Raw genomic sequence first — 25,933 nt, forward strand, 5'->3', positions numbered from 1 at the left:
TAGTGAAATCTAGAGACTATTATTTAATTATAGATATTCAAGTGTCTAAGGAGGAGGACAGAGAAATATTATAGAAAAAAGAGACGTGCTTTATAGAAGACATAGTGACAAATTATTTAAGAAAACAAAAATGGACCATAGTGGGCAGGAAGGGGAGTTAGTGAGGAGATATCTCCCCTTTATTAAACAAAAATAAAAATGAGACCATACATTATCTCAAGAAGAATGGGAGATTTGAATTTTAGGGGGGGAAGGGTTTAGTTTAAACATGTTGATATGAGTAAGGAGTTGCTTTATTAATTATATAATCAACAAATAGTCAGTGAATACTTGTTTGGTGCGGGCATTCTGCTGGGTGTTCAGGGGACATGTGGGTGGATAGCAGGGTCCCTACAATTTGTTCACTCTCTTAGAAAAGTCAAAGCACATGCACATAAATACTTAGAAGACAAAGTGATATGTTGTAATAAAATAAGACTCCCAATGGAGGTAAAATTATTTCCAATTTAAGTAGACAAGAACAAATTCATTTATTTACTCAATTTTTCCAACAAGTATTTGAGAGACTGTAATGTAGTCCTCAGTGCAGGAAAACAGCAAAGAATAAGAACCAGACCTTTCTTCATTGAAGGGCTTGTGATTCTTGGAAGGGTTTCCTGACAGTGTATATATTTCTTGGGAAATTTATGTTTTTCTGAATCTGAATCATGAGAAAGATCAGTAGAGAAATTGAGAAAATGGGGAACATTATTGTAGTTTTCCTATGAGAATTAAAACATCATCATACAGACATTATGGGTTTGAAGGAATGCACTTAAGTCAAAAGCAAGAGCAGGAAATGCTGACACATGGAGTTGAAGGTTAAGGTCAACGTTTCCAGAACTGGGAGAAGAGCACATAGGAGAGAATGGTTATGATTTAATCAGTCAGTCCGGCCTACAGCTGTTGTCATGTGTTAAATGTGTGTTCCTGGCTCTGTCTGACACTAATGAAACTCATTCTTGCAGATAAAATGATTAATGCAAATATATATATATATATATATATACACACACACACACACACACACACACACACACACATACATGTATTAGACTTTATATAAATCCCATGAGTGGTATTCCAAAAAGTAACAAGTTTGGGAGCAAACTAAGTCCTTAATTGGCAATTTCCACATGTGATTCTTTTAAGCTTGCTCAGAGATCTGAATATTACATTATTTAAATTTTACCTAATTCACTGATGTTTTTCCACTGTTTGAATATTTAAAGGATACAGTTCTCAGGTTACAACCAACCACCCCCTTGAAATGGAAACCTGCAGCATGAGGCAGAAATACATGCTGTCTGTCCATCTGCACGTATTTCTGAGCAACTCCTTTTGTATTTCCCAGTATCCTACAGTTCAGCTGACATTGCCACAGAATCAACCCAAGGGGCTCCAATATAACATTCTCTCTTTGCTTCCCATTGCCCAGTCCTGCCCCCTTTTCATTTATTCCATGCTGTCATCGTTTTATGCCTTTCTTTCCAGACACCCCATGTTTTCAGACCTCTCTTTCCTCTGCCTGCAGTGCTTCTGCCTTCCCTCTGGGCCTCCAGGATTCACAATTCCCTGTCTTGAGCTTCCTGAAGTCCTACTTGCTGTCCTTTAAGTTTCAGGGTATTAAGGCCAGCCTTTCCATGAAGTCTTCCCAGATCCTACAGTCAAAATTAATCCCTTTAGTTATCCCATGGCAACGATTTCTCCTCTTTATGCCACATGCAGGGTCCCTGTATCATACTGATATGTTCTTTTGACTCCTTACCAGGTGTTAAACTCCTTCAGGCAGGTTATATCCCTCCAGCTGGCACAGTACCTGGCAAATAGGAGGCACCTAGGAAATGTCTGTTGACTGGAATAAAAGATGCAAATACTAAACATGATGCTATTGACTAATGGAATCACAGCAAATGGCTGGTCTAGACACAGAGTAGTTGCTGACAAGCACCTTGTTTTCAGACATCTAACCCCCGTGACCAAGAGACCCCAACTCAACAGGGCTATAGAGTAGATACCCCTTCAATGAAGGCTTGGTGGTTTGAAATTGACAGCAGAGTCTATCAGTGTTAGCACTAACATTTTAACACCCCCTCTGAACTTCTGCTGAAGGGACACTTCATTCTTTACATATGGGCACATCCAGCTGGCACAGTCCGCTGCTGCTGCTGTTTCCCAGCGGCACTAACTGGCTGCACTACGAGACGCAGGGCTTCAGCCACCTTCAATGCATTAGTTATGCTCACCTAGCTTGTGATTGCCTCATTCCAGCTTGCTGCACCCCAAAGCAGCTTGCAAGTTTTGCTTTGTCCGAGTTGGCCGCATCAGGTGCGCTATGATGGGTGTCCCTCTGGGCCCAGATGCCTGGCCTTATCCCAAGACTTGGGGGCTGGCTGGCTGGTCTCCGGGTTTAACCCTCAGGAAGCCTTGCAGTTGATGTTGAGCTCAGTGCTCATAGAGACAGTGTTGTAGACTGAGCCGATTTGGGCTTCACAGGTGAACCATGCACAATTGTTTCCAGGTGGCGAGTCTGAGCTGGGCCTTGACACCCAAGTGAGATCCGCATTGTCACTGTGCCCACCTCCCTGGAATCATGCTGACTTGGCACTCAGGCTCCTCATAGACTAACTGACCAATGAACTGTATGTGGTCCAAGCAGCCACGTGAAATAATAGCTTTTAATTCTGTGCTGCTAATGAAATTATTTGGCCATGTCCATGCTCCTCTTGGTGCAGATTGGACTAGAATTTTTCTCAGTAAGTGACTTGCTATCTATATGCAGGTATGTAATTGAATTACTTTGTATTTCTGTCTTAACTAATAGATATACTAGATTAGCTAATAAAGTTAAGTGGAAACATCATATATATGTAATCCTTAAAATAAAAAGATGGCTTCCATAAGCCACACACAACAACCTGTCTCAGTGCTGAGAGTCTGACCCGCTTTCTCTGCAGGGAAAAGGAAGAAAGAAGGGCACCAGCTCTGAGTAGGCACTTTATATGTATCATCTCATTAATCACAACAGTAACATCTGGTAGGGGGTGTTATACTCATTTGAAAGATAACAAAATCGAATCTCAGAAATTGAAGATAACAAAACGAGTCTCAGTCACATGGCAAGAGGAGCCTATCTTCAAGCCTGGGATGGTCTAGCTCTAAGCGTGTGTCATTGTCTCTCTTTTATTTTATTTTTTTAAGATTTTTATTACAATATAGCTAACAAACAATGTTATGTTAGTTTCAGGTGTATAGCATAGTTATTCAACCGTTCCCACCTGGCACTATACAGTGTTATTGCCACGTTATTGATTATACACGTATTCCTTATGCTACAGAGGTGATCACCATGACAAGCCCAGTAACCATCTGACACTGTGCCACTCTATCACAGTATTACTGATCTCTCCCTACTTTTTAAAACTTTTCACTTTGAGTTGACAGTCAGTATTATTTTATACTAATTTCAGGTATATAGCACAGTGATTAGACATTTATATAATTTAGGCAGTAATCCCCCTGACTAGTACCACCTGGCACTATACATAGTTATTACCCTGTCATTGATTATATTCCTTATACTTTACATTTTCGTGGCTATTTTGTAATTACCAATTTGTATTTCTTAATGCCTTCACCATTGTCTCTCCTTTATGACTGCAAAGTGTGCTCATTATGTGAGGATATTTATAGGTGTATTTCCCAGAAAACTATTTTCTGCTATTAATCATTGATTGATTCTCTAATACACTGTGGACTTCAGGTCCTGTTTGATTTGGGTGATGCTATATTTTGTGCCTGAAATGTTCACCTTGTTCATTTCCCTTGTGAATTCCTTCTCATCTTTAAGAACCAGCTCATATGTGACCTTCTCTTTGAAGCATTCTTTGAGCCGTATCCCATTTTATTCCTTTATGGTTTTATTTCTTGGATTAAAAAAATTAAGAGAAATGCACACACATTTTAAGTAGCAAAATAATACAAAGATTTATAAATAGCCCTTTGTCCCACACGCCACTTCCGTTTTGGCCCCTTTCTGAATAACGCACTTAAAAATACATCAAACTTAAAAAGTATAGTGACCATATTCTCTTTATCCCGATTCACCAATTTTTACAATTTTGCCACATTTGTTTTATCATTCTTCCTCTCATTCTCCCTCAATATATAAAAATATTATTTGTTTTCTGAAGCACTTGAGAGCAGGTTGCATGATTCATGCCCCTTACAGCTTAATAATTTAGTTTTATATTCTAAAACTAAGGTCATTAGTCATCGTTTCTCTTTAATATCTTTGAGTTTGGAACAGTTATCAGTCTGCCTGTCTTTCTATAATATAACATGTAGCTTTAAATATAATTTAAATTTCATATTAGAATGTATGTAAAATGTTATTAATATGATGTTTATAATATTTCAATTGATGTTATATAGTATATGTTATATTATATAATTATAAAATAATATATACATATTACATATTATATTATTTATACCATAAGTGATTTCCATGCATAGTATATTAAATTTTATAATATATAAATAAAATATGTAAATATGTAAATACATAACAGAAATGTGTAAATATAAAATATATATAAAATATAAATACATAATATATACATACATAGTATAATACAAGTATAATATACGTGTAATATGTAACATGTGCAATATTATGATAGATTATGAGTTGTGATATAATTAGTACATCATGATATAATATAAATTAGAAGGTATTAAAACATAATACAATTTTAATGTTATAAAATCATACAGAATTATTATATTTTATACTTTATTATTTATAAAACATCTTTTATTTATATATTTTAATATAATGTTCTGATCTTGGGTTTGTCCTGTATTTTCACATGATTATATTCAGCTTACGTATCCTTGGCTGGAATACTATTCCAGTGATGTTGTGTCTTTCTCAGGGTATCATGTGCAGAGGCATGCCATGTCCATTTGCCTTTTATTGGTGAGGTTAAATTTGGTTTCCCAGTCAAAGTATAAGGCAGTGTAATACGTTTTCTCCATGGTATAATTATTCTTTTTATTTTTCCAGCTAATAAGTAATTGGTGGAAAAATGCTTTGAAACCCTGCAAATATCCTGTACACTCAGTCATTGCTCAAAAAATATTTTTCAATAAACTAATAAATGAATAAACTTTGATTCTGTGAATTCACCTTCTAGAAGGAAGTTTAAAATGAAATTAAGCATGAAAATATTGCCCCTTATTTCTTCTTTTTCTCCTTTTATAAATTTATTATTAAATATATTTGATAACCAGAGGTGGTTAGTCATATATCAGACTTTTCTATTTTATTATACTTTACATTTATGTAAAATCAAATACATTTTTGTAATGGTTTTTTGAAAGTAATTTTCTGAGGTTTTTATTTTCATTTTTTTCAAACATCCTAGGTGGCCGGAATTGTTGGCAGAGCTGATGTATTAGCGTGCCTGCTCTTTCTGTTGGCCTTTCTCTCCTACAATAGGTATGTATTAACTATGAATGCCCGTCTGTGTGTTTACAGTCATGCAGTCCCCTGGGAATTTCTGCTCTGTGTGTGTGTGTGTGTGTGTGTGTGTGTACTCAGAGAAACGCTCACTGTACTTCCTGGGGATCTGGGACAGGAAACGTTGTCCTTACCAAGTGCTAGGCTACTCTCTCTTCTGCATTCTGAACCTTGTCATAGCGTTTTATAGGAACTGCCCTCCCAGTACCAGGAAGGCAAGCTCTTGCTTCTTTATTCCTATTACTTTTAATTTCTTACTGCGAATGGAATTTGGAACCTTAGCTCTGAGCCAAAATATGTTGGGTATAGTCCTTTTACTTGCCTATGGTTTGTTTAATTTTTCCTTTTCATTTTGATCTTAATTTTTTTCTTCCTTTTTAGCCTCATTAAAGTAGCTCAGAGCTTAAAACAATAAGGCTGAAATGAAAGTAGTGTTTCTAAATAGTGGTTTTCCAATTTACACATCCTTTCATCAAAATACAGAAGCTCCTTGCTTTCGGAGACTAGAAAGCAATGAAACAGTTTCCCATTATATTGGTCCTCTCCCCTCAGTGTGACCAGCCTCTTACCTGAGCTGTGACATATCCACTTGGGAAAGGAGCAGGTTGAAAAAAGAATGTAAATGGGGGAAGATGACTCAGAACATGACCCAGAAAAAGGGGGCCAGTGAACCATGTTGCCCTCCTTTGTGGTTAAGGATTTGTGAACCTTGATCTTTGGATCAGTTCATTGACCTGTAATCTTACAAAGCCCGGTGACTTTGAAGAACACTGTTCTAAACGGGTGGTTCTCAATATGGGGCAAATTTGTCCCCTTCTCCCCACCACTGCCCAGGGAATGTCTAACAATTTCTTGAGACATTTTTGCTGATCACAACTGGATAGGTCAAGGATCCTACAATGTATAGCACAGCCCTTACAACAAAGGATCATCTTCCCCAAAATGCCAATAATACCTAAATTGAGAAACCCTGTTATAAACCAATTTTAGGCCTTGGATCAAGAATAAAATTAATTAAGTCTTATGAAATTTTGGTTTAAAGAATAGAGCCTCTCCTTGGTGTAGTACCAGTCTTCCAGTGCTGGCTTTGTGACCTCCCACTGCATTGCTAGTCTTGTAAAATGGTGTTGTGAAAAATCTTAAAAACATCAACCCAGATTCAACAACTGTGTTCTGTTTACTTTGGTGTTAGAACAAGACTAGTAATTGCATGTAGTTTGAACTAGTTCGCTCTGGCTTTCTCTGTGTGGTTGATACATTTGGGAATGTGATTAGACCCGCAGCGTATCCATACCTATGTGATAGTGAGTATTACAGGTTTCTGTTGTGCGTGCCATTCTCACTTTTAGCAATTTAAGCTATACACCAGCTTTGGAGAAGAATGCATATCTTCTTCAAATTTGGCGTATAATTTTGTATGATTGTTCTGACATAGAACAGTAGGGTAAGATGTCACCAGTACAGACCTGTGGGCCTTTATTTCAGAGGAGTAGGAACACATGGGTGTAGCACCTGCTGAAGGAACAGTGATGTTTCTTGGTGTGGAGCTGGTTCTATTTTGTAAGGTAAAAAGAAGTATGATGTTGGAGGGTTCTTGGAAAGCCCTTCTGGAAATTATACTGAGAAAACAAATAAACAAACAAAAACTACCTAATACGTCCTCATGGAAAATAAATTTAAAAACCCAGATAAGCCAGAAGAAAAGAAAAAAGGTAAAACATTTGTATTTTCATTACTGTGAGAAACGATGATGGTGTTTGGTGTGTACATACAACTATCTCCACTGATTTATTTGTTTTGTGTACAAAAGCATATCATACACCTTCACTAAAACAATAATAATGATGATAAACACTTGACATGTAATAAGTCACTTATTGAATCCTCCCTCCACCACTGTGTTCACATTTCACAGATAAGGGAACTGAGGCACAGAGAGGCAAAATAACCTGCCCCATGTTACCCTGCTAGTTAACTGCAGAGCTATGATTTGAACCCAGGAAACCTGGCTCCAGAGTTCATGCATATGGCTTAGGAACCTGTGTTACTTAAAATACATTCACTTAAACATCTTTCCATGTCACCAACTATCTCTCTGTAGTAGCATTGTAAATGGCTTTTAGTGTTCATATGTTATGTGCCATATTTTGCTATAGTTTATATATACCTTAATTTAAGTATCAAATTCAGTATTAGACATTTACTTCTTTTTTTAATATTAGACATTTACTTTTTTCCATTTACTTAGAAAAATGTCTGCAATTTTAAATATTAATAATTCTATTCTTGCAGAAATCTTTGCTCAGCTACTCACTTAGAATATAATGGAATTGATGTTACATCTTATTGTTAAAGGGTGGTATTTCTTAGTGACCCACCTTTCTTCTTAGATTGAAAGTCTCTCGACCTTGTTTTTCAGGAGTGTGGACCAGTGTTGTGTTGGGGAGTGTTTCCCTCGCACGGCCTCTCCCTTCTTTTTGCTACTCAGTTTGTTTCTGGGGACATGCGCAATGCTGGTGAAAGAGACAGGAGTCACAGTGTTTGGAGTATGCTTGGTTTATGACTTCTTTTCCCTATCCCACAAGCCGGAGAAATCGTAAGTCATTTGAATATTTTGATATCAAGCAGTTTATGTGCAGAGAAGAATTATTTAAGTCAATAGTTTTCAAACTTTCATTAGATAAAAGGATTACATTTTGTTAAGTGTAACTTCACCTTAGAACGTGATCTCATAAACAAGATTTCTTTTATTAAGATAACGCTATTATATATGTTCAAACTCTTCACACTTCTGTGAAAATCAGTGGGGATTAAAGTTTTTGTGAGCCCCAGATTTGGAACTGGAAAGTATCCATGCTGTTTACAAATTTATATTCGCAATATTTTCTAGTTGCAAACTACTGAGAAATCTTGATTCACACAGAGAAGTGGTTGCGAATGGTAACAGTTTGTTAAAAGCTTGCCTTGAATCTCTGCATTCAAATGAGTATTATTCATCAAAGAGCACTGCTAAATTGGAGTCTGCTACTTGCTCTAGAGGTGATACTGTTATCTAAGAGTTTGGGGGGTCTAGTTTTGGAATTCCACAGTGGGCCAGTCTCCCAGACAGAGATACTCACATGTCATATTCAAATTAAAGAACAAGCTTATTGAGTAGCCCATTTTCATTTAGAAAATTTAAGGCTCATTCATTTTATCCTGTGGACTATAGATGATAAGAATGACCAAGGTATATTAAAAGTTCAACCACTATACTATGCCATCATTTTCTTCTTCTATTGAATCTGTAATTACTAACAATTTGACAGGCAGATCCCATTATTCAGTAATTACAAGGCCCTTACTTTTGAACTTTTAAAAATGTGTTTGATTTATTTTCCTTGTCTGAGGAAAGATTTTATCTTTAAAAAAATAATCCTGCCTTTTTATTCTATTCCCTACCTCTTTATACTTCTTGACATAAAGATAAGAGCAGGGTCATTGAGTGGCAACAAGCTGAGATTAATCATTAAATTCTGATCACCTTCCTGCCTGGGTGTCTTTAGAGATCATTTAAATAGAGTTTTGTGCTCTGTTGGCTCTCTGTAAATCTCAGAGGCATGTGAAAGGAAGGAATCCAATTGTCATTTTGACCCAAGCTCATGCCAAGAAAGTCGTGAGCCAGAGGACTTCCCCTTGGCTTATATGAGAAGGTCTTTCCTCTACGTCCTCTCAACCAATGGGAGTAATTGCTCACCTTTGTTTTAAAGAACAGTCTATCAACCCTCTTGCTTCCCACTTTCTTCATGCATCCTCTTTGTCTGCCTACTAGCTTTTTTCTGTTTTGCCTCATTGACAGCAGAAGGATGGGACAACTGACTGCAGGTCCACCCCTTTTGTCCAGTGCTGGCCATTTTAACCTCATCATTAAAGTTATGTGTCCTCTGGTCTTGGGACTCTCCAGGCCACCATTGCCTATAGTCCTTTCTCCTTTTTCCGGTTACTGTTGAGCCAGGATTTTTTCAAGGAGGATAACAGTCTCTTTTATTTCTTTAATGATCTTTCTGGACCTTCATTATACTACACTGCTAAAAGTTCTAAGGAAGGAATAATACTGCTGATATGTAGCTTAGACGTTGCACAGCTCATAATCTGTAATTTGTTGTTAGTAACTATTAGTTCTCACAATCAGCAGCTCTGTATAAGACACTCATTCTCTCCTTTATCCTTCCATCCTCCCATTCAACACATACTCATTCTGTACCTGGCCAAGAACGAGAGATAAGATCCCTTCCCTCCAAGAGCGTGTACAGTACTGGGGGAGACAGACATTGTATAAGTCATTACATGAGTCACTGATTAAGCTGTGAACATGGTAAGAAGAAGCCCAGGGCATGTAACAGAGAGACCTGGCCCAGGATGGTTCATGTCTCTTGAGTTCTGGCCCTGTATCAGGCACTGTGTATGCCAGGCCATTTACATGTATGAAGTCACTTAATGCTCACAACAACTATTACCCTCATTTCAAAGAGGCGAAAAGAGAGACACAGAAAGTAACCTCTCCAGAGTCACCCAACCCAGAGTGGAGCCAGGATTAGGAGCCGAGTCTCTGTGACTTCAGTGTCATAGGGTTACCTCTGAGCGCCCCTGCCTCTATGGAAGGAACACAGGACAGGAACCTGGAGACCTCCCAGAATATCTGCTGCTCAGGGCCTTGGCTCAATTTGTACCGTGAAGCCAGCTCAGAAGTTCTGAGTGTATGGGAAGTCATGACCCCTTTGGGAATCTCACACCATGGCATCCCTTTTTCCTAGAATAATGTACACACACAGTTTTACACATGCTCTTAGGGATCTACCCCCTGCTTTATCTGCTCATTTAGAATAAACATCTTGGCATTAGGTTGTTCTTGAGGTCTTTCCTTGTATTATTCAGGCAGCAGGAAAGAACAGAAACAAATGTTGGAAGCACTTTCCCACATAAAGAGCAGTTTGTTTATTCCTAAGTTTTCAGGTTGGGCCTCACAAATGGAGTGGCTTTTATTTGGCATCACCTTTAGGAAGAAACATTTTTAGTGAAAGATGAGCACCTAAAAGTTAAATTTCTTTTTTCTTTTCTTTCATTTTTTAAAATTAGGAATTAATTTCCAACATGCAGAGAATAACATTCCCCGACCCCAGCTCCTGACCACTCTCTTTAGAAGTAACCACAGCCCTGAATTAGGCACCTTCATTTCTATGATTATTTTTATGCTGTTTCTTCATATGTAGCTTCCAGTGAATACCAAAGAGTGTTATTTAACATATTTTCAAACGTTATATACATGGTATCACTTGCTTTTCTTTTCATTTAACATTGAGCTTTTGAGAGCCATCATTGTGGATACAGGTAGCTATAGTTCACTCATTTTAACTGTTGTATAGTAGTCAGTCATCACAATTTATTCACTTTTCTGGATTTTGAATTTAGGTTGGTTTCACAGTTTGCGTTGTTATAAACTGTGCTGCCATGGATTTTCTTGTGGAAATACATGAGGGTTTCTCTGGGGCATAACCATAGGAAGGGGGTTGCTGGGACCACAGATTGGTGCGTGTTCACTGGGTCACATGCTGACACATGGCTCTTGAAATGATTGTAGCGGTGCCTCCAAGTCCCTTGGCTCCACATTCTCATCTTCACATGGTAGTAGCAGACATTTTAAGTTTTGCCTATCCAGTGGCTGTGAATTCTATCTCTGAGTATTCATGAAAGAAACATGTAATCAGAGCACATTGGATGGATCAGCTATGAACAGCATTTTACAAGATCATAATTATGTAAATCCTGCATACCACTTCAATCCCATATTATGAGAGACATGTATATTTGGAGAATGAGGGGTGAATAAGAAGGTGTGTGTGTTGATGACCAAATAAGAGGTACTGAGTCCTAGTTTACTATATTAGGAAATCAATATAAGTTATAAATGGAAAAAAATGAAATAATATTATAGTTATGTTATTTTTTAAATACTGCGGTTCATACCAGAAACAAAAGAGCTAACAGGCTTAAGAATGGTTATTTCTAGGAACAGGACGTTGGGGGTGGCCAGGGCACTGCTATTTCTCATTGCAAGCCTTGTCATTCTGTTGGGCTTTGTGTAGGAGCAATGGGGTCACGCATCAGCACAGCATGCAGCAGCCTGGGAGCCCCCAGCCCTCCTCACTGCCAGCGCACCCTCTGCGGGAGAACGGGAAGCAACAGCGGTTTCCCCACAAGGGATCTTGGAGCGGCTGCCATTCCTCATTGCCTCCAGAACCCAAGAGCAGTGGATTTCCGGTGTCGCCTCGAGCTGTGTGGTCCATGATGAGGTACTGGGCTGGGCTTCTTGACCATGAGTGTTGAGTGTTATCACCATCCAGCATCACCTGTGTGGAATGATGGGAAGTGAAGCACTGAGTCTGTGCTTTGTGATCTCCCGCGTCTCTGTTTCCCTCTCTCCTCTCTTTCCTTTCCTTCTCTGTATTAGATTAGATAAGAAAGGAGTGGCTAGAAGAGGCCCTGCTATCTGCTGTTATTTGGAAGCAGTATGGGTGACTTATGGGTCTGTGAAGCCTCAGTCAAGAAGAGCAAACATTTTCTTGCTTCGTGGTGGAAGAACCTTGCATTGGATGATGACCTGTGCCCTTGGTTTTCTTGGGGAAGAGAGTGGCCTACCTCCCTCTGCTCTCTCTCTGCTCTGTGTGTGTGATAGGAATTTATTACAGCACAAGTATTGGAGGAGGCCCAGGGGACGCTGCCTCTCAGCAGTGTTTTTGAGGATGCAAGAAAAATCTTCTTTAAAGCATGGAGTTTTCTTTCTTTTTTTGATATTTTGACCTAGCCATGAACATTAACATAAATTTATCAGAACAGGTTTTCACTAAATTAGGTTGCCTCTAAAACAGCTCACGCCGTGGGCAAGTCAGAATTTAATAAAGATGGAAATTTGATTCATACTCTTAGCACTTTACCACTTCAGATTGCTGTCTTATTTTTCTATGCAGTTCCAGAAAATTCTCTCTTTTCAAGGTCTGTGTTTTCCGTTATTCCTACCTTTAACTTTTGTTCTTTTCTTTTAATCTTGCTTCATTCATCCTTTCATTCATTCATCAACTGATATTTATCAGTTGAGTGTTGACCGTGTGCCAGGCACTGTTCTAGGTACTAGAGAGATCCTGGTGAGTAAGAAACACGAGGTCTTTGCTCTTGCATAGCTTCGTTGCTAGTACAGGAAGACAAATACTGCATAACCGACAATGAGTAGACAGTGTGATAGAGAGTGATAGAGGGACCTGGCCAGGGCAATTTGCATTGGCTGGTCAGGGAAGGCCTCCTGAATCCTCCTGAATGAGAGGATAAGCTAGCCCTGCAACTATTGTTGAAGATCTGGGCAGAGGGTTCCAACTTGGGGTAACGAGCAAGTGGGGATGGAAGGGGTAAGGTAAGGGGGTGGGTAGGGCCCAGATAATGAAGGGCTCTGTTTGCCGTGGAAGCACGTTTCTATCTTATTCAAGTGGAATAGGGAAATTTTGGATCTCTCTCTCTCTCTCTCTCTCTCTCTCTCTGTCTCTCTCTCTCGCTCTGTCTCTCTGTCTCTATTTCTCTCTCTTTCTCTGATTTTGGAGAGAAATGATTACATTAAAATGTTTATTCTGGCTTCTTTGTGGTGCATGATGTTGGGGGGCAAAAGTATAGCAGGGAGACGGGCTAGGAGGGTTTTATTCAGACTGAGAAAAAAGAAAGGGTCTTGGCCGAGAGTGCTAGAGACTGGGATGAAGAGATGTGGTATATTTGGGATATCTTTTGGCTACAGATCCAATAGGGCTTGCTCATGTTTGGGGTGGGAGCCGAGGGAAAGGAAGGAAACAAGTATTTTGGGGTTTCTGGCTTAAACAGCTGAGTGGATGGTGGCATCAATTACTGAGACGGAAAGGTGAGGGGAGACAGGTTTTCTGAGGGTTGGGAGGAGGACAAAAACATAGTAATGCATGAAATTCCTAAGGAAGAAAGAAACAGTCAAAACACTGAGGGAATCTTGACTCTTTTGTGGAGGGTCATGGAAGAAAAGAAGACAAAACATTTGGAGAAATTGTAAATTACTTTTAAGGAGGCAGAGGAGGAGGAAAAAAAAAGGTTGATAGAGCATTATCGACGTTTAAGCTGTGACAGAAGTCAGTAGTGTGACTGAATTCCACAGGGGCAGGGGCCATGTCAGTTTTTGCTCCCATTTGTATCCCCGATTCCTTTCGTAGCATCTGGCTAATAGTAGTTGCTCAAATATTTGTGAAATGAATAAATTAATGATAGGACGTTAAGAAAGTGTGGGAACATTTTCAGTAAATTGGATAGTGAAGGAATTGGGGGGAAACGATGTTAACTGGAGGGTGTTAGGTTTTTGTTTTCATTTTTATTTTAAATTTGATGGACTTGTGTATGTACATAGATAACTTGTGGAGAGTAGAGATGAAAGATGCTGAAGCAGAAAGGGATATGAGCAAATATGAATACCAGTGGTGTGGTGGTAAATGTGGTAAACTGGCTTCCCAGGAAAGGAAATCCTGGGTTGTAGTGTTTGCCAGTTTGGGTGTAAATACTCCTACTGTGGCTGATGTCAAGCTACAAATGTGATGTCACTACTGAATGTGGAGTTGGGAGAGAAGTGCCGTAGCCCACCATTATGCACTATTTCCACTACCTAATAGGCAATAGATGTAAATAACCTCAAGAGCATAGATAGCAGTTAAATGATGTAAACTCATTAGGAAATGATGAGCTTTGAGTATTTATTACCTTGTTTCTGACATGATTAATTTTAAGCTTATATAATTTATTTTTTTAATAATGGCTGTATTTAATAACTAGCTTGCAAAATTCCTGAAAACTCAGTAGTCATCTCTCGCAAGCCAGTATGAGTCAGGTCCCGCAGACCAATGAAGAAGGTCTTTCAGGAGGGGGAAGATGATTTTATATCTGTTACCTATCTGCTATGTATCAGGAAGTGGGCTAGCACTTCCCATGCTTTATCCTATGCAACCATCACAGTATCCGTTTAGAGTAGATATTATAGTTCCCATTACCAGGAGGAAATGGAAGATCTTAGAGGTTAAAAACGCTTCTCCACATCTATGTAGCTAGTAAGTGGGAAGGTGAGGATTGGAACTCAAGCTGTTTGACCCCTAAACTTGTGCTTTGCCCTACAGTCCAGAGTCCTGGGCAAGGACTTAGCTTTGGGGACGAGGCAGTACTTGTACCATTCTCTGTGGAGCTGGCCTCCCTGTTGAACTCTCAGGGGTTGAACGCTTCTTGCTGCCATCCTTGAGTCCACAATTGAGGCACCTGTTGGCTTTGATATCAGGTTTTGGTGCTAATACATTTAATTAGATGACATGCTTTTGTGGGTTATGTTTTGTCCTTTTTTAACCCTGGGCACCAGGCTACTTTAAAAGGAGTGATTCCTAGAGAGCAGTACACAGTGCAGATAGAACTGGGTCAAAGTCTCACTAAGTGAACCTCTTTGTGGGCAGGAAGGACCATTATTCCTTCTTGGAGAGAAAAGTCAGCATATATTTTCCCTTTTTGGAAAAGAAACGTGTCATATATTGTATTGTATTAAAATTAGTTTTGAAAACAATGTCTATAATTTTGTTAGAAGGTGATCAGGTAAAGCAAATCAAAGTCCAAAGAGACAATGTTATCTTAGTTCTTAAGACCTCTGCAGACAGCATTTAAATCATGGCTCCTTTGCTTACTTGATCCTGGACAAGTTATTTTGTCTCTGGGAGCCCCAGTTTTCTCATCTCCAAAAGGGGATGTAATAGTAGCCCCTTATTCTCAGATTGGTTGTGAGGACTGAAAGCTATAGGACATTAATAAGCATATATTAGGTGCCTGGTATGCAGTGGCCATTCAGTGCATGGCAGCCAGCTGCATCATTAGCAGTAGTTCAGTGTTATGGATATTATTATTCCAGTTTCTGAACACCAGGATGCATCATGAAAATGGTGGACCTATCAGCAAGGGAATGAGTCTGTGTGGAATTTTTTTCTTTTTTTCTTTTGGTCGAACTTCAAGACCGTTTAGCTAGTATGTATTTGCTTTGCATGCATGGCATTAGGCTGACAAAGGAATTGGCTAAGTACCATCAGGTAAAATGTTTTCAGAAATTATAATACTAAACATGGGGGAAATCCCAACCCAGGGAAAAATCCTACTGCTAGTCATTTATTTAGTTACCTGTTTTTTTGGGATGACTTAGTGATTGTCTGATAGGTCAGAAGTGCTATGGAAAACCTCGGACTTAGGGTATGCATTCTGGAATTAGATGAAATTTCAGTTGCTACTACCTTTTACTCACTTCATGTGAAATGAGAAATATTTTGTATATAAGCATTCCTTCCCTTTGCCCTCTTCATTATATCAAATTCATTCACACATGGAAACATTTTCCTTTCCACATTAGAAAGCTCAGCAAATTCTACATGAAATCTTATCTTCAGAACTCATATGTGTATATATATATATATATATATATATATATATATATATATACATATATATGTATGTATATAGATATGCCTATATATTATAGTCATTTTATATATATATATACACACATATATATATATATATATATTTGATTGATTTAATATGCAAATAACAGTGATCACAAAAGGCATTGAAGACGACAGTTCTTGCTTCAAATTCTTCTTCATTTCCTCTTTTTTTCTGCTACTCTGCAGGGTCTGTCATGGATCATTCATTCAACAATATTTACTGAGCACCTACTGTGTCCCAGGCGCCATTTTTGGCAGTGAAGTAAACAAAGCCCTGCCCTCATGGAACTTAGCTGGATGAGGCTCATGGTAGTTTTCTATCATGAGCGCCTTTTCTATCAAAAGGCACTCATTTTCTATCTTTGTGGGTGAGAGAATGGTTAGGTTTTCCACGAGGCCTTAAAAGTTTTTCTTGTAAATACCTTGTACATAGGCATGCCAACCAAGAAACTAAGGTTTAGGATTAGAGAATAGTTTGGCACTAAAGGAATTTGTGAGGTAATTAAAGTCAGGGGACTTAGGGAGGCATTTAAATATTATGAGCTTCACTGATGGAATGGGTAACTGATCTTTTAAATGTCGCTTTCGTACTTAAGTTCTGTAGACTTTGCGTTACACTCCTTTTCCCCCAGATAAGAAATACTGTGCAGATTAAACTCCTGAGGTGGGATTTTGAACTTTGTTCCACACGTGATCCTATGAGTAGGGCAAATGTGTTTCAGATCATTACTAACAACCTCATTGCTGCATTGAGAGAAAGTGAAATAGTGAAGTGAGATTTTCAGGTGACAGAAAAAAAAAATCTATGAGGAAAGCCTGTATTACTGATGAAGACGTAGGTTCTCTTGTGTCTACCCCCCCACCCCCCCACCACCATTTTATACACCATTCCCATTAACTAATCTCAGATGAACCATTTTTAATCTCACTTAGCTGCTGCTTTCAAGAGTGAAGTGACCATTTTGTGCACCCTGAAACTAATAAACAAATAAGTTAATTAATTAAATAAAATAAAAATAAAAAAGAATGAAGTGACCAAAGGGAAAACGTGTAGAGTTAACATAAGTCTATACAGAAAATGTATCCAACATTAAAAGTGAAGTTTGTGAGTGCATGCATATTAATAAATCCCCTCCCCTACTTAAAATTTAATGCAAGTGTAAACCTCAGTGATGAATCCATGTTAAGAACACCAACCACCTTAAATTAACTTAAAAGGTTATTTTCAAGTCTAAACTGTGTCGGAGTTATCAGGCTTCTTAATTACGAACTGTGTTTATTGGAATAGTGTCATTAATGTGCCTTGAATGTTCTTTGGTGGGTTGATGTACCCAAGCGAGGCTCCCAGATTCATTCATAGTAGCTCCTGTCAAATACAGAGGTTACCAGAAAAGTATTCCCTTTTGTGGATAAAGAATAAGAGGGTTTTTTTTCTCTTACTATTTTCCAACCATTAGTTGAGAGTAGTGTTATTCCTCCCAAACCAGTTTGGCAGTAAAGTGAAAGTGTGAGGTAATTAAAGTCAGGGGACTTAGGAAGGCTTATATATACAAGTATTTTGGCCTTCACTGACCAGAGTATGTGGTAAAGCAAGAGTTACCTTGATGAGTTCATCTGAAAGCTAATTCAAATCTGCTTGGTTCTTGAACTGAACTCAGCACTAAAATGGATCATTTCAATAAAGTGTTCCTTGGCTTCTTTCAGAATTTAGCACTAAAAGCTTCTTCCAAATAAATCACATGCTAAGGAGGCAAAATTTCTTTTAATTTATGGATAGCAGTTGGTAGAGCTCCTAACTGCTGACAACCCTTGGTTCATTCTGCTTAATCTTGATTGGGTACCAGTTCTTGGCAATCTTCGATCCCCTGTGAATTTCATTCAGTGGATGATAAGTTCTTTCCTTTCTCAGTGTAGAGCCGTCAAGCTTAGGCATCTATCTGCTTTCCAACCGGATGCACAGGGACATATGTTGAAAGAGAAAACTATCAGAATATAGGCATTTCTGGTTGGCATGCAATTTTGTCACTGCTAGAGTAGGTTCCTTAGAAGAGGATCCAGGTCCATACTTTTTCATCAGCTCAACAGTCACCATCTGGAATATTCAACCTCTGTCCTTTGTGGTTAAGAGGCTGCGTGATCTCAAGACCACCAAGCATTTCTTCCTTCTTTTGATGAACGTAATTAGGGCTCTTCGGGTGTTGTAGGGAGTTTGCTGCTGATTTATTTGTTCTTTTTGTTTATGCTACTGTCATCCAGATTAATATTTTTTTCTCTTTCTCTTTTTTAATATAGCATGCTGAAAGGTTGTGGAGAGATTGTGAATAAAAGCAGTATCAGTTCATCTTAACATTGTAAACACTCAGGGTATATATAAATAATTCTTTCATGAGAATATTATTCTACAGCAGGCAATAAATAGGTCATGGCAGTTTCAGACAATTTGGTGGGATTTCCAGTTTGCTGCTCTGAAAATTGTCTGCCACATGTTTTGATCTTGTCCTGTGTTTTGTAGCTTGAATCTTAAAAATACACATGCTTGAAAAAATTATTTTTTATTTCAAGGAGAGTTTAGAGGGACCTTTTGTCCAGCATAAGGAAAAAAGACCTGTGGAAATACAAATGATTTGACAATTCTCTTATAATTCAGAAGCAAGCACCATGATTATGCATCAGTAATCAACATTTTGGGTACTTGTGTAGCTCCCGTGGAGTGGGCACTTACCACTGGACAGGAATCCAGGAATCATGTGACAGGTTTTACGTACAGCTTACAATTTTAATCCTTACAAAGACCTAGGAGGTAGATGTTTACATAGCAGTAAAGATCATGGACTCATACCTGACTACCTGGCTTCTGATTCTGCTCGACTGCTTATCAGGTATATATGACCTTTGGCAAATTACTTCAATTCTCTGTGACTCAGTTTCTTCATGTATAGACGGCAGTAAAACTAACACCTATGCCATGAGCTATTCTGAGGAATAAATGAGTTACTACATGAAAGCAGCTTAATATAGCTTTTAATTGTGGTGTTTTATAAATGGGAGTGCTAGGATTTAGCTTCCCCCACCGTCATGCTTATTTTATGCCAAAGTCAATGTGGAACAATTATGGTTTAGAAATCTTTTCATACCATTTGCCGTTTCTTTGCTGTATTTATGATAGTGGTTTAGTCTTGATTTGACTTATGATATTTAGTTGTTTTCTCTCTTTTCACAAGTTTACAATATTTTACAAGGAAATGATTGTAAAAGAAAAACATTCTGGTAGCAATGATGGAAATTTCAGCGAGGTTTAGAGGATAATAGGACGCCAGTGTTAACTCTTATTCTTAAGTGATGAATGCCATCCTCATTATAAGTTGTGTCAAACAATATGCTTAGTTTTTGAGAATAACAGTTGACTTTTTTAAATTAAAAATTGTTGCTATATTTAGAATTACTATTGAACAAATAAATTATTAGGTTGAAAATCAAATAGAAACTTAACTTACTAGTTTTGTAGCTAGATAACCTTATCACCATATAGGAAGATGTGTTTCATGTTATACATTTATTAATATTGAATGCTATTCACATTATCCAAACCATGATCTTTATTACTTTACATATAATCTAGAAAATGCATATTGATTTTGAAATCACCCTAAGCAGCAGTCTCCATGAGAAGCCTGGCATTAAAGATTTGCTCTTAATGACTTAACCTCCAAGAATATTGGTAAAGTCTTTAAAGGGAGCAGAGGTATGGATTTTTTAGTGGATGGAGGGAATTAATATATCATAATTTGGGAAAAACAACCAACCCCCCCCAAACCAGCCATAGTTGGACAGAGGGAAGGAATAATGTTTGTATCTTACGTTAAGAGCTAGACATGCCCTCAGTACCTAATGAATAACCAATACATTTCAGCTTTTGAGTGGTAGAGCTTTTAGTTCCTGACTGTTTAGTCTTTATCATAGACTTTTTTTTTTCACTTTGCATTTTGCTCCCTTAAGTAATTTTTCTTTGTGACTGTGAAAAGAATGTGACTTTATGAAAGGATTTATGTTCCATACTGCTTTTATGATTAAAAAAAAGTTTTGATTAAAAAGAGTTGTCTATTTAATTATAAAACTGTACTTTTGGTTTCCATGCAAAGCGGGTGAGGGACTGCATATATCCTCATTGCAGTTTGTTTTTCTCTTCTTTACAGCACCTAATTTACAGCTATATGGAGAGAGAAATCTTTTCCAATAAGTCAAGATTGGGTGGCAATCTCCAGATATTTTTAAGCAGAAAATACAAGTGTGATAATAGTTGATGACCAAGAGAACATGATGTCTTGAATATTAAAACTCTCATCAGTGCCCCTCATTGCTGTGTATAAAATATCTGAGCAGTGTAGTGTTGTTTGTTTGTTTGTTTATTTAAGAGGGGAGCTGTTTTTCGGGTTGTGCAGATGTAAAGAAACAAGAGGTGGCGCGGGGTAGTGTGGGGAGCCATGGCGTGGTTGGTGGGAAAACTGGGTTCAATTTGGATTCTGATTTGCTGTGGTCCTTGGGCCAGTTAGTTTACTTCCCTGGATTTCTATTTTCCGTATCTATGAAATGATGGAAGGGAGACAGGATGGGGTACTCTCATGTCATTTGATACTTGTTTTAAGGTCTATTTGGGTCAAAATCTTATGAAACTGCACTGTCACTTTTCCCCGTCTCTTTGAATTACTCTCCTCCATTGGCATGTGTGCAGTTGGAAGTTGTGCAGGAATTGAAGATTGAGCCTAAAATGAGATACAAAAATGAGAGGCTCGCACAGTGACTAAGCAGACTAATGTGCATTGTGTTATTTTTTTCTTTTCCTTTTTAATTCTGGATTCTTGACTAGCTAAGTCTTTGGAACGTAAGTCAAATGCATTGATTGGAAATGTCAATATTTAAAGAAGAGATTACATTTTGCCTTATACATATTTTACCTTCAACCAATCATAGATATAATGAATGTGGTACATTTGTAAACTGACTCCTGTTGACTCTTCATAGTTTATTGATTCTTTTGATTAATAAACATTTATTAAACACTTACTATATACCTATGCCTTGGGGATCATTTCTTGCAGAGAGTAAAACTTTTTAAGAAGTTATTTAAGCAAATTGGGGTGTTTATTAGAAAGATACACTAGACTCTAACAGCACCCCACCGTGGGTATTGAGCCTGTTTTTTGGACACAGGAACTGGCAAAGTCAAAACATTTATATTTTTTGTCTCTTTAGGGCTTCATGGTCTCTTGCTTTTTAAAAAAATCCATTTTGTTTTCCTTTTTTCTTCTTTTTAGAGACTGATTTTTCATAAGGAAAAATTGAATTCATTGCTATCAATTTTTAAGATCCTTGTTTAATTTGTGTTACAGAGGGAAAATAGTAATGAATATGTTAAAAAAATTTTTATGAAATATATATCATTTGTTTAACTGTTCGTGAAATGATGCTTTCAGTATGAAAAATAAATAAATAAATAAACAAATAAATAAAGACTGACTTTTCTTAATTTGGTCAGTTCAGGGCTACCTCAATCCTAGCTTCATATAGCCTCTCATTTCAAATCTCTTTAAGAGATGTACTATGTCCTGACTCCAGATTCCCACAAAGGAGACTCTGATTGGCCCAGTGTGGATTAGCTTACATCCCAGTGGGGAAGTCATACAAATAAGAAGATAATGTCACTGAGGGTGGCAAGTACAATGACAGGTGTACGTACACTGAACTATGGGATACACAGGATAGGATATCTCAGCCAGGCAGGGAAGTTCGGATCGAGCTGAGTCTTAACAGATGGGACAATGAGCTGACGCAAGGCAGGGCCGTCTTTCCAGGCATGAAGGAGGACACAGAGGCGTGCGTGCGTGTGTGTGTGTGTGTGTGTGTGTGTGTGTGTGTGTGTGTCTGCCAGCAGCTCAGGGTATGAGTAGCAGGAGATGAGGCTGGGAAGCTTGTCAGGAGCCCGGTCATGGAAACACTTGGGAGAGATGACAAGGGACCCTGATTCCTGTAGTTGAAGGACAGCAAGTGCGGTGGCATGCGTATCTTTTAGATTCATGTGTACGAACAGTCCGATCATAAACCCAGATGGGGCATATTATTTAAGTGTGAAGATTAAAAAATTCAAACCATTTGATAGTATTATATTTTTGAGAATGAAAAAGCAGTAGTTCTGAGATGTTTTCCCCACCATAATTAATCCTGCCTATTTGTGAATGCTCAGGATTTTCTTTGATTTTTAAGAAAAATTTTATACAAATTTTTCTTTACACAGTTTTGTCACTTTGGGAAGAATTCTCATGTTTTATAAAAGTTAACGGGAGCCTTCAAAGTACATTTGCCCAGGATAGGGAGAAGCTATGCTATTATCCATGCCTGCTAATGGATTTAAGCCTTTTCAATTTATGATTTTCTCCCAAAGAACATAAATTAATGGAAACTTCATGGAAGTGATCATCCCTTCCTATTATGCATTCAGATGCTAAAACATAAAGTGTGTATTCTTATGTGTGTTGTGTCCAAGCAACTGTTGTATTTCATATTGGTGCACATAACTGCTTTTCTACTTGGCAAAGAAAACGAGCAGATGTAAAATAAATACCTTTTTCTGGCATGATTGATTGGGAGCTCTGCAACCTAATGTTGATTGAGTTTTTAAAAGTGATGTAGCTAGTGCTGTCCAACATCAGACCGCAGCTATTAACTGCCAAGAATTCACTTTGGCCAAGGTAAATTCTGACCAAGCCTGTGTATCAGACTCTTAGCTTTAGAGCTTGAATATAAGAAACAGTTTCATTTTCACAGAAGGGAAATAAGATGTTGACTTGAAGGCCTCTATTGACGCAGTTTTCCCCAAATGAAATTTTAGATTTTTTCCCCTTGTTTACCTTTAATAATGATGGACAATGGCATGCTCCGTGGTTAGGTGCATGGATCCTGGACTCACACAAAGTGGATTTAAGTACAGATTTCTTACTTAGTACCAGTATAAACTTGGATTAAGGGATTACCACATCTATACAATAGAACTAATTATTAGTAATAATTGTTATAAATAGCATGAAGTATGTAAGGAGTTTAGCACGGGGCCCAGTACAACACAAGCACCCAATTGCACTTATTATTTGTACTAGTCTGAAATGTCCAGTCTTTCTGCAGGGAGCATGGGAGAGATAAGCTGTCTGTCTAATACATCTGTGATGGTACTTTCCAATGTCTGTAGAGTTTGGGTTTAATAATTCATTTGCTCTTTCCCATTGGGAGATAGAAGTGAACCAATATGAAGTGACTGTTACAAGCCAGGAGACAAACATGGTGTCTCACTTAATGTTGTCACCATGTTTTTGGGAAGTAAGTCTTCCCACCACATTTACATATGTGAAAGGCAGTTGCATAATGTGCAAAGCATTACACTGCTGGAAAGTGGAAGATACAGGATTTGAATCCACTACCTCCATTTGACTCTACTATATCGGGTGCCCCAGGGTGTAGGGGGTCAAGCCCTTTACAATGTTTCCTGGAAAGAATTACCAGAAACTTCTAGAAAGGACTATTGTGGTGAAAGCAGAAGTATGCTGGGAGCATTATTCTGTTCCTCTTTTCATTTCCCCCATATTACATGTTGAGTGCTGATGCTCTGCGTGGCTCCTGGCCATGTCAGCATCGCACTGAGGATAAGGGGAGTTCTCTGTTTAGAGAACCCAGCTCAGTACTTTGTAGAAGGATATTCTTTACCTTAAAGTGAAATACTGGGTGGGATGTGGCACATTTCATTTGTAAGCAGTCATTAGATACCATTTTTCAGAAGTTCTCGGAAGTGACAGTGAGCTAGCTGGTCAGTGATAGATGCATTCCTAGGCCCCCGATTATTGTGTCTGCTGAATTTTACGTTGGATGGTTGTGTGGCGGCAAAGTGAAACTCTTTTATGTGATATTTCTGAAAGATGAATTGTGTGTGTGTGTGTGTGTGTGTGTGTGTGTGTGTGTGTGTGTATTGAGATAATAATGCTTTGTGGACTTTTGATTGTGACTTTTTAAAGTCATTGCATAGCTGGGGAAAACATTCACTGCAGGCGTGCCCAAGCAATGTTTTGTTGTGGTCATGGTGGTACACTAGTAAGTCATTAGTTGTGCTTTTTTAAAAAAAACTATTTTTTAGAGAAGTTTTAGGTTCACAGCAAAGTTGAGAGGAAGGTACAGAGATTTCCCATATGCATAGCTTTATCCCAACACATGCATAGCTTCCCTTATTATGAACATCCATCACCAGAATGGTACATTTGTTACCAAGGATGAGCCTACATGGATACATCATAGCTCTCACAGTTTATAGTTTACATCAGGTCGTTGTTGGTGTTGTACGTTCTGTGGGTTTAGACAAAATGTATAATGACATGTGCCCATCACTGTAATATCATACAGGGTGTTTTCACTGCCCTAAAAGTCCTCTGTGCTCTGCCTATTCATCCCATCCCTCTCCCTCTCCCCAACTCCTGACAATTGTTGGTCTTTATGCATGTAAGTTTCCTCCTTTTTTTTTCTTGTCTTGATAGCTCATTTTTTAGAACTGAATAATATTCCATTGTCTGGATGTAGTACAGTTCATTTATCCATTCACCTACAGTTTATTTATCCATTCACCTACTGCTTCTAGGTTTTGGAAATTGCGAATAAAGCAGCTATAAATATCTATGTCCAGGTTTTCTTGTGGACATAGGTTCTTTAATTCCTTTGGATAAATGCCAAGAAGTTCAGTTGCTGGATCATATGGTAGGAATATATTTCGTTTTGTAAGAAATCACCAAACTCTCTTCCAAAATGGCTGAATCATTTTGCATTGCCATCAGCAATGAATGACAGTTTCTGTTGCTCCACATCATCTCAGCATTTGATGTTATCAGTGTTTTGGATTTTGGCCATTCCAGTAGGTGTGTAGTGGTACCTCATTGTTGTGTTAATTTTCATTTCCCTGGTAACAAATGATGTGAAGTATCTTTTCATATGCTTAATTGTTATCTATATATTTTATTTGGTCAGCTATCTCTTAAGGTCTTTGGCCCATTTTTTAATTGGATCATTGTTTTTTTTCTTTTTTCTTTTTTTTCCTTATTGTTGCGTTTTGAGAGTTCTTTGTATTTTTTGGGTAACAATCCTCTGTCAGACTTGTTTTTGCAAATATTTTTTCCCAGTCTGTAACTTGTCTTCTCTTTCTGTTGATATTATTTTTCACAAGGCAGAAGTTTTTAATTTTAGTGAAATCAAGCTTATCAATTATTTCTTTTATGGATCATGCCTTTGGTGTTTTGTCTAAAAAGTCATAGCCATTCCCAAGGTCATCTAGGTGTTTATTTATGTTATCTTCTAGGAATTTTTTAGTTTTTTATTTTACATTTAAGTCTATGATCCACTGTGAGTTAATTTTCATGAAGGGTTTACGATCTGTGTCTAGATTGTTTTTTCATATGGTCCAACACCATGTGTTGAAAAGACTATCTTTGCTTCATCGTATTACCTTTGTTTTTTTGTCAAAGAACAGTAGTAAGTCTTGAATGTGGGTAGTATTAGTCCTCTAACTATTCTTATTCAATATTGTGTTGGCTGTTCTGGATCTTTTGCCTCGCCATATAAACTTTAGAATCAGTATCCAAAAAATAGCTTGCTGGGGTTTAGGTTGGGATTGCATTGAATCTATAGGTTAAGTTGGGAAGAACTGACATCTTGATAATATATATAGTCTTCCTGTACATGAATATGGAGTATCTCTCCATTTATTTAGTTGTTCTTTGATTTCCTTCATCAG

At 37.9% G+C, this 25,933-nt stretch overlaps 1 protein-coding gene across 2 annotated transcripts in view; it reads left to right on the forward strand.

The window, feature by feature from the left end:
- TMTC1 (transmembrane O-mannosyltransferase targeting cadherins 1) overlaps positions 1 to 25,933 on the forward strand; it is a 231,062-nt gene that overhangs the window by 20,652 nt on the left and 184,477 nt on the right. For both annotated transcript variants that reach the window (XM_074325860.1, XM_074325861.1), the window contains exons 3-5: positions 5,472 to 5,545; positions 7,986 to 8,162; positions 11,689 to 11,895. In XM_074325860.1, coding sequence (XP_074181961.1) covers positions 5,472 to 5,545; positions 7,986 to 8,162; positions 11,689 to 11,895 — 458 coding nt within the window. The remainder of the gene's footprint in view (positions 1 to 5,471; positions 5,546 to 7,985; positions 8,163 to 11,688; positions 11,896 to 25,933) is intronic.

Source organism: Rhinolophus sinicus, linkage group LG02, assembly GCF_036562045.2.
Source record: "Rhinolophus sinicus isolate RSC01 linkage group LG02, ASM3656204v1, whole genome shotgun sequence".
NCBI lineage: Eukaryota > Metazoa > Chordata > Mammalia > Chiroptera > Rhinolophidae > Rhinolophus > Rhinolophus sinicus.